Below are 9,585 nucleotides of genomic sequence, written 5' to 3'. Positions count from 1 at the left end.
AGTTGAATTAATAGAACTAGTAAGTGTTTAATGTTTCACCTATATATGAACATATATGTTAGATATTAGATATAAATTATATGTTAGATATATATTTAATTTAGTTATATGAGATTTCATTATCTAATTAACAGAACTAGTTTAGTTGAATTAATTAGTTGAACTAGTTAGTTGAATTAGTTCAATTAATTAGGTATATTCTTCGTAAGTGCTTAGTTGAACTAGTTGAATTAACAGAACTAATAAGTGCTTAATGTTTCACCTATGAACATAGGAATGTCGTCTGACGACGAACACGATTTCATTATGTGCGAATACTGCGAAGACCAGCGCGGCCTGTGCGGCAGAAATTTTCTAGTTGATGATAGACGCTTCAGCATCAAGCTGGATGAAAACTTCGAAGTGGATACAGTAAGTCACAACGACAAGTCTTTTTTCGTAATTAAGCATGACTTATGCTTTATTTGCTTCACCTTTTAATTTTAATTTTTCACTATTCTACTAGCGTATCCCCTGCCATGCAAGAATTTTTGTCTTGAATAAAATATGTTTCAGTCCTAACGAAACTATGGAGGTAAAAAGAGTTTACTTGAAGACCGAGCATGGTTATACCTTCAACGTCAAATTATACAATGCAGACACATACACCTATTTTGAATGCAAAACTTGGCAAGCACTATGCAAGGCTTATGCATTTGAGCCTGATATGGTTATCACTTTTGATATTCGTTCGGAAGATAATATTGAAGGTAATAGAGACATCTGGGTCGATGTGCAGACGCCTCCAGTTCTACCATTATGTGAGTTTCTCAACCATATTTATGTCTTTGATATGAGATTATTTGAACCAGTTAAATAATTAATAGATCTCAATTTATATTGACAGCTTACTTCCAATCAAGCAAACATGTCCGGCGCTTGGTAGACAGGACCGTCCACTGTCCCGGGGCTGAACTAAACTGCGAGGAGACAAGTCATTATGTTTCATGGCTTGAGGATCTTGATGCTGTCAAGATAAATTTCTTTCCTGCACTTAGAAATGTTAGTACTCAAAACGTGCGACCAATAGTATTCGTACTGAACTACGGTCACATATATTTAGGAAAGATGGTAAGATTTCTACTATTTTTCCTCAGTGCATCTTTTGCATACATTATTTTTTTAAGCTAAACTTCATTGCTAAGTATGTTACTATACGATGTTCTTCAACAGGTACTCTCGATGAATGTTGTGCCTGATTGGATCGAGACTAAAGGTACCATGAATATTGTTAGCTTACGGCCAAGATATCCTACAATGCACTTTAGTGCATTGAGGATTTCTAATAGCGAGGAATGCTTAATAGTAAAAGACTGAAGCAAAATTGTGAACGATCACAGAGAAGTACTAGTGGGCAGCAATCAGAAGCGCAACCCACGATTAGGAGACATGTTCATCTACATGCTCCAATATGATGAATCAGCAAAGCTATACATGTTCTATGCTATTTACCTGAGAGAGAGCAGCAGGAGTGATTAATTAGCTAGTTCATGCTCTTAGTACTTGTCCTCTCATGTCCGTGTTCTTCGTCCTGAACTTAATCTCAAAGAATGATTTGCTTTTGTGGTGTTATGAACGCTTATAATATCATTACCATGTTGAACTCGATGATATCTTTGCTATGAAAACCGTTGGTGATGATATATATGATGCAAGAGTTTTTATATTAATTAATATGATGATGATGATGATGATGAGTTATTATATCATTTATGAAAGAAATTGCATATTAGTTTCAACTGGATGGATTCTAGCTAAGTGATCAAGTATATGCTATATCCATATTACCTCGATCACTTAAGTAGGTGATCAAGTATATATAATATGGATATGACATATACTTGATGACTTAGCTAGGATCCACACGCATCCAGTCAAACTAATCACCTAATGATTTAACAACTCATTATAATGTAAAACAATCACTAAATTAAATTGAAAACATAAAATTAAAGTAAAAATAAAAAATAAAACCAAAACACACCAAAACATTTAGTACCGGTTGGTGTTACCAACCGGTACTAATGTCCTACGCGCCCACGGAGCTGGCTCGTGCCACGTGTTTGCCCTTTAGCACCGGTTCGTGCTGAACCGATACTAAGGGGGGGGGGGCTTTAGTGCCTACAATTTAGTGCCGGTTACCGAACCGGCACTAAAGCCCCTTACGAACCGGTGCTATTGCCCGGTTCTGCACTAATGGTATATGACCCACTACTCGGGCAAGTTGCATTAAGTATTGATCCATTTGTGAAGTACTTGGACTTGAGAACCCTAGCACAGAGGAAGGACGAGTCTTGCAGAATCCTCCAAGCTTGCTTTGCAAGCAACGCTTGATTGAAAGCCTCCATGTCCCGGAAGCCCATTCCGCCATCCTGTTTGCTCATGCACATTTTCTTCCAGGCTATCCAATGCACCTTTTTTTCACCATTTGCTTCACCCATCAAAAGTTTGAAGAAATAGATGTCAGGTTCCCGCACAATTTCTTAGTGCGTTGGAAGCAGCTCATAATGAACGTAGGGATAGATTGAAGCACCGACTTGACCAGCACCTCACGAGCCTTCTTGGACATACACTGCCCTTTGTATCCAGTAACCTTTCCCTTAGCACTTTCCCGGACATATTTAAAAGTCTCTTCTTTAAAACTTCCCATCACAGTTGGTAAACCCAAGTATTTTTCACTCAAAGCCTCTGACTGGATCCCAATAATCTCCTTGAGATGCTCATTATTCTCATCTGTACTTCCCTTACCAAAGAAGATGGATGACTCGAAGAACATTCTAGGACCGGGAGGAGTATGTTCATATCTAGCCACACCAAAAGAAAAAGAAAAAGAAAGAGGAAAGACCAAAGCAAACCAAACCCCGATCCACCCGCAGCGACCACGACGACTCCCCTTTCCCGGCCATCTCTGCCCCTCCCACCAACCCGAGTAGGCGAGCAGCACCGCAAGCCCGCGAGGCGGCACTCCCATCCCATGGAAGGCTCAGGCGCGGTCGGCGCCCGCGGCGGCGGGGGCGGCGGGCCGGCGCCGTTCCTGCTCAAGACGTACGAGATGGTGGACGACCCGGCGACGGACGCGGTGGTGTCGTGGAGCGACGCGTCGGACACGAGCTTCGTGGTCTGGAACTCGCCCGAGTTCGCCGCGCGGCTGCTGCCCGCCTACTTCAAGCACAGCAATTTCTCCAGCTTCATCCGCCAGCTCAACACCTACGTACGTAACGCCTCCCCCCTCTCCCCCTCAATCTCGATGCGATCTCGGTCAAGTCCCTGCGGATTTCGGGATTCAGATTTGCGCGTCTGCGGGGGATTTGTTAGGTGGAGCTGAGCTGCTGCTCTTTTTGTTGTTGTCAAATTTGGATCTTGGGTGGGTGGCGTAGGTGCCCAAATCTCTGCGCTGCTGTGGTGAACTGCTACTGCTTAATATCTTTTAGGATGCTGGTTTTCTTAGTTGGGCTTGATTGCAGTTTAATGCCAAAAATTAGGACTTGATATGGTGCCAAATTTGTTGACATGTTCATAATTTTGTGCGCTGGGCTGGTCGGATGCTTGTGAATAACTACATTCTTTCTTTAGAACAAATAGATGCACGCTCGCTGCTTTGGTTGGCTAGCTCGAGTTTAAGGCTCAGGTTGCATTGCATTGACCTGATTCTGTTTTCATGGTTGCTAGGTCCGGGTTGTGGTGTTACATTCATGATCGATGCTGATGTTTGTGGTGGAACTTGGTTCAGCTGCTACTGAAATTATGCGCTGTGTTTATATTGATCGAGTCTGAAATATTAGGATTTTTGTATTGTGCAATGGAGTAGGTATGTTTTTTTTTTGCGGGTAGGAGTATCTATCTTTGGTATATAACAATAGCTATTCCCTCCGATTGGAAATATTTGTTCAGAGTGTTCATTGTTCCTGTAGTTTTTGCTTGTTTAGCAAGCTTGGTCACAGTCAGTGCGATATGATCTGCATTTGTTTTTGTTCAATAGCTATCACTCCCTCTGTTTCACCATAACTGTGGCAGCCCACCATGCACATGAACTGAATCAAAGAGGAGTTAATGAAAGATGACCACACAAGCCGGCCACTATTAAATTAACACCCACAACTTAAACCCCTTCCAAAGCTCTAAAAGGTAGGGTTCTCCCGTCCTCACGGGCGGTGTATGCTCTGGTGTTAGATAATCCTGTGCATGTAGTCTAGCTGTTTCTCCGTTTTTCAGTTAGCTTGAGTTGTATGCGTGGCCACGTCTGAGTACGTGCGGGATACAGAGTCGTAGGCCGTAGCCTTCGCTTTGGTGGACGATGAGGTGAGCCACGGTGCTACGTCGTGGGATAGCACGATCAAAATGGTTAGTGGCGCACACACTACCCCACCCTTTCCATTATTTGTTGTATTTGGAATGGGAGGAATAGAAGGCGGATGTTATGTGTTTGTGTGGTTGGCATTTGTTGTGATGTTCGGCATGCCGGTGGCGAGAGTGGGCTTGCCCCCAATGTGTTTGTGATGTTGGGGAGTGGGTTTCACCCTTGTTGAATCGGTTCTAGCTCAATTTTCCATAATTAACTGGGCAACGATCTTCTTAATTAATGGAGGTTTTGGAAAAAAAGTAGGGGTAGAGAATGAAAACATTGCACTAACTACACTCCTGATCCACTCCATGGATAAATGTTGTGAAACAGAGACTTTTTAGATAAAAGGCATTCGCCCGACTATAGATAAAGCCACCAAGCAACGGTCAAAGATAATCACAGTGAGACAGTGGGAGTAGGCTCCAACTTATTACTGATTTCGTTAGAGGCGGCTTTGTTATCCTCTTGCTAAGACCTCTGAGATCTCGGAGGTGGTATTATATTGGTTGTTGTAAAACACTGGCCATTTGAACTACCATTTCCTGCTCTATTAGACTGGCCTACAAATGTTTGTAGCAAAAGACGGTCTTTTCTTAACACAAACAGAAGTGCAGAAAACGATTCCTCATCATCTTCTCTGTTTGCAGCTTGTTGTATTTTGGGGTTACATTTACCAGAGAGATTTTGTTGTCTTGCAAGTAGTGTTTGAGATTTGTGCAATGTTTTGCTTGTTGATGTTTGATCATGTCCAAAGTTTCATCAAACTATCTGACCCTTTGAAAAACCATCAATGTTGCAGGGATTCCGTAAAATAGATCCAGAGCGATGGGAATTCGGTAACGAGTACTTTGTCAAGGGGCAGAAGCACCTGCTGAAGAACATCTACAGGCGGAAGCCTATCCACAGCCACAGTCATCAACCAGGTGCGCTGCCTGATAACGAGCGTTCATTCTTCGAAGACGAGATCGACCGGCTTGCACGAGAGAAAGCAAACCTACAGGCCGAGCTCTGGAAGTCCAAGCAGCAGGAATCCGGAACCATGTTCCAGATTGAGGCCCTGGAGCGACGAGCGGTCGACATGGAGCAGCGGCAGGGCAAGATGATCGCCTTCCTGCAGCAGGCCAGCAAGAACCCTCACTTTGTCAGTAAGCTTGTCAAGATGGCAGAGGCATCCTCGATGTTCGCAGATGCTTTGCACAAGAAGAGAAGGTTGTCCGGGCTAGACTACGCCGTCGAGGCCACGGAAACCGCTAGCTTCTGCGATGACCACAGCGCCACTTCCAGGCAAGAAATGGGCAACCTTCTGAACCAGCACTTCTCCGATAAGCTCAAGTTGGGGCTCTGCTCTGCGGCGGCGGAGAGCAACCTCGTCACCCTGAGCACCCAAAGCTCGCACGAAGACAACGGTAGCCCGCATGGCAGGCATCCTCCAGTTCATGACGGAATGGGGACGGGATGCCTTCCTCTGGTACCACAGATCATGGAACTCTCCGATACCGGGACGTCCATCTGCCCCTCCAAGAGCTCGTTCTTCGCACCGGCTGTGAACGATGAAGGGCTGTCGCCGTGCCATCTGAGCCTAACTCTAGCATCGTGCTCGATGGACGTCGACAGAGGCCAAGCCTCCAATGCAGACGGGAGCACCACCATCAACGAGGGAAGCGACAACCCACCGGAGGCCACCGCAACCGCCATGGGCGGTAACCCGAAGGCATCAGTCGATGCCGGCACAGCGGAAGCGCCGACTCCACGAGAGGATACGTGGGTGGCCGCCGAGCCGGCAGCTCCTGTCAAGGCGAATGACAACTTCTGGGAACAGTTCTTGACGGAGAGGCCGGGAGACGCGAGCTCTGGCCCGAGGGATCCTTCCATGGACAAGGAGCAAACGGAAGGCGGGGGGAAGGATGACAGAGAAGTCACGGAACAGCTGAAACTCTGATTTTACTTCCAGAGCTACCAATTTCGTGATACGTACAGGAAGCTGCTGTGTAATCAGGATAGGCGTGAATTAACGGGTGTGTGATTACGGACCGCATGGGACGTGTGTACATATTTATATCAGGTTAACATATCATGGCATCTAGTAGTAGTACTCCTTCCGTCCCAGACGATGTAAGACGTTTTTGCAAGATAAAACAGGTTGCAAAAACGTCTTACATTATGGGACGGCGTTAGTAAATGAGAATTGGGGATACCCTTAGAGCAACTCTAGCCGATGCGCCATATATTTGCAGCCTTCAAAATCGTTTCAGAGCGCGCATCATTTCTTTTGGAAGTTGTGCAACACAAAATCGTTGTAGTCTGAACTCCATTTTTAGCGGGCCCATTCTTCAGCGTCTATGTTCATTCTTATAATATACTCCCTTCCTCAAAAAAAAAAAAAAACGTGTCCCTCAAATGAATTTATCTAGCATCAATTTAGTGTTAGATACATTCATTTGAGAGACAATCTTTTGGCTCTTATACACGTAGCAACTATGGTTGCTGTGGGAATTTTTCTTCTAGCTCGACTTCTTCCTCTTTTCATATCTTTACCTTTGATAATGAGTTTTATTTCTTTAGTAGGTACAATAACACTATTCTTATGAGCTACTTTAGCTCTTGCTCAGAGAGATACTAAGAAAAGCTTAGCCTAGACAAGTTTTTCCGGACGGAGGGAATAGAAAATTGCATTGTATTCTCATTCTGTTGAGCATCACACTTGCAATTTCCGTCAGCAAAACTTGCTATCAACACCACATAACCGAAATTGAAATTGACTTAAGAACAGAAAATTGAAAGACCTAGATTGAGAAATTGAAACATCATTTTTATTTTGACGGCTTTCTTCGTATGGAGGTGACCTCACAAGAGGGGCGGCTTCAAATACTTCCACTTGATGTTTAGCTCGGTCTACGTACCATTGGGCTTCTTGGACGCGGATGGCAGCCACAACTTTCTTGACCGCGGCTTCTACTTGTGCCATGGTGGCTTTCGTCACACATACGAGGTTGGTGGGCGACAGGGAGGCGCTTCGGCGCTTCTGCTGAACCTCTCAAAGTAACGCTAGGCGATATGGCTCTAGCAAGGTGGGTGCAAGTGAAGATAGTGGGCTGAGGGGAAGACGGTTGAGTGGCGGCGGTGGGGAGCCTGTCGGTTTATATAGCCGCGCTCCGGCGGCAAAAGAGGCAGGGAAAAGGTACACTCAATGGGAAAGGAGTGGGATTGGTACGGGCTGTTAGAAGGGAGAGAGGAATTTGGTGGAATATTTCGTTGTATTGCTTGATCCTCGTGAGCATATATATAGAAGTACAATGACCAACTTATAATACAAGACAAGACAAGACCGAATCCTAGTCTATCCTATACTTCCTAATAATCAATATACTCAACACGGGCTACTAGAGCACTACGCCAGGGAGAGGAAGATACAGGATGCAAACAATTGTTGTCTCTCACGCGAACAGTTGGATATGGAGTGCGGTCCATATCTGCACCCCACCCCTCCACGAGCTACTATTTAGAGTGCACTCCATAATTTTTGAAGGCCAAGGGTTGTGTGATGACCCTGCTAGACATGTTTTTTGGGCCCCGAACTTCATATGCGCATTGTTACGACTATCGCGCTTTGGTTTGCATGATAGAATCCTATTACTATACATGGGTTATTCATATTCTCCATGTTTCAAAGGAAAAGAAACATTATTTTGGTCTCAATGGAAAAAAATTGTTCCGTGATTCAAATGGCATCTCTATTTTCATTTATATCTTATGAATGGAAGTAGGCTAGAGATGCATGATGCTCACTGGAAGGAAACGAGAGGACGAGAAGAAAGTGCGTGCAGCGAATATTTTTTACTTAACCACAATAGAGGTTGAGGGTATTGCCAACGTTGGTCGAAACTTTATGCTAGGAAACCGACTTTTGTTGGTGCTAACCATTGTGGAGTGAGGTGCTAAGAAAATAAGTTGCTAAAAGAGAGTTGACTATGTGTAAGGCCCAAACTGACCCAAATTATGAGAGGAAGATGCCTGAAAAGAAACATAAAATTCTGTCTTTTCTGGAAAAAAAAACTGACATGCAGGCGTAAAGATTGGTCTTAAGGAAAAAAACCATTAGAGCAAAGTTTTCTTTTTTAGAACCGAGTTCCGACAATTTTCGAAGAATGATATTGCTTATGCTCTCAACCATTTTTCGTTTCTCACCTGTACGCGCGGCATATCCTTAGCACCAATTTGGGTGGGAACCAACTCACTAGAGAAAAATGGCCTTTGTCCCGGTTCATAAGGGCCTTTAGTTCCGGTTCTGGAACCGGGACTAAAGGGTCGTTACTAAAGACCCTTCACGTGGCTGCTGCCTGGAGGTCCACCTTTAGTCTCGGTTGGTAACACCAACCGGTACTAAAGGATTTTTTTTAAAATTTTTTATTTATTTTTTTTAATTTTTTTCCCGATTTTCAAATTTCTGAATTATTTTAATCTCTAATCTCTAATCACCCCTCATGGACGGTCACCCATCCTCCCACTCCCTCAGCCTGAGCACGCTTAACTTCCGGGTTCTATTCTCCCTCATCTCCAAGTCTGCACTTATTGTTTTGCTGACAATAGTAAGATGTCAATCCTATTAACCCTCAGGAGTTTAGCTTGAGCATGAAGTCACACATTTCACTGTTTGAGTTTAAAACTATTGTTCTAAAAAACAATAATTATTTAGTAACACTAATATTTCTTGAATAAGTAGTTTGACCATTGTTTGACCACAGTTTGACCAGATTTGACCAAAATTAAAAAAAATTGAAATAATTATTTAGTAACACTAATATTCTTGAATAATTATTTAGTAACACTAATACTTCTTGAATAAGTAGTTTGACCATAGTTTGACCAGATCTAACGATTTTTTTAAAAAAACTGAAATTTGAGCATAACTTTTTTTCCTTTTGGAATTTGAGAATTCTACAAATTTGCAAACAGGCCCTAGGCTGTCAAAATCGGATGCGGATTTTCGTGCTGAACATTTTAATATATTATACGTTTTTTTTCTGACATCGTATGCAAAGGTTATAGCCGTTTTACATTTTCCCTACACTTTTTGCAAAACATGTCCAAATTTAAGTTTTTAATTTTTCCTAACTAGTAGATGTAGTAACATAACTACATCTCGAAGGATTTTAACTTTTGAAGTTTTTATTATTTTCTTTTGCTTTTTACAAAACTGAAAAGGC

At 43.2% G+C, this 9,585-nt stretch overlaps 1 protein-coding gene across 1 annotated transcript; it reads left to right on the top strand.

The window, feature by feature from the left end:
• The first annotated feature begins 2,878 nt into the window (after positions 1-2,878).
• LOC119315031 (heat stress transcription factor A-5-like) lies at positions 2,879-6,632 on the top strand. Its single transcript, XM_037589696.1, has 2 exons — positions 2,879-3,250; positions 5,181-6,632. The coding sequence occupies exons 1-2, from the start codon at positions 3,014-3,016 to the stop codon at positions 6,318-6,320; spliced, it is 1,377 nt and encodes a 458-aa protein (XP_037445593.1). The 5' UTR covers positions 2,879-3,013; the 3' UTR covers positions 6,321-6,632.
• Positions 6,633-9,585: the final 2,953 nt, after the last annotated feature.

This window comes from Triticum dicoccoides, chromosome 6A (genome assembly GCF_002162155.2).
Source record: "Triticum dicoccoides isolate Atlit2015 ecotype Zavitan chromosome 6A, WEW_v2.0, whole genome shotgun sequence".
Taxonomy (NCBI): Eukaryota; Viridiplantae; Streptophyta; class Magnoliopsida; order Poales; family Poaceae; genus Triticum; species Triticum dicoccoides.
This window is presented reverse-complemented; position numbering and strand designations above follow the sequence as displayed.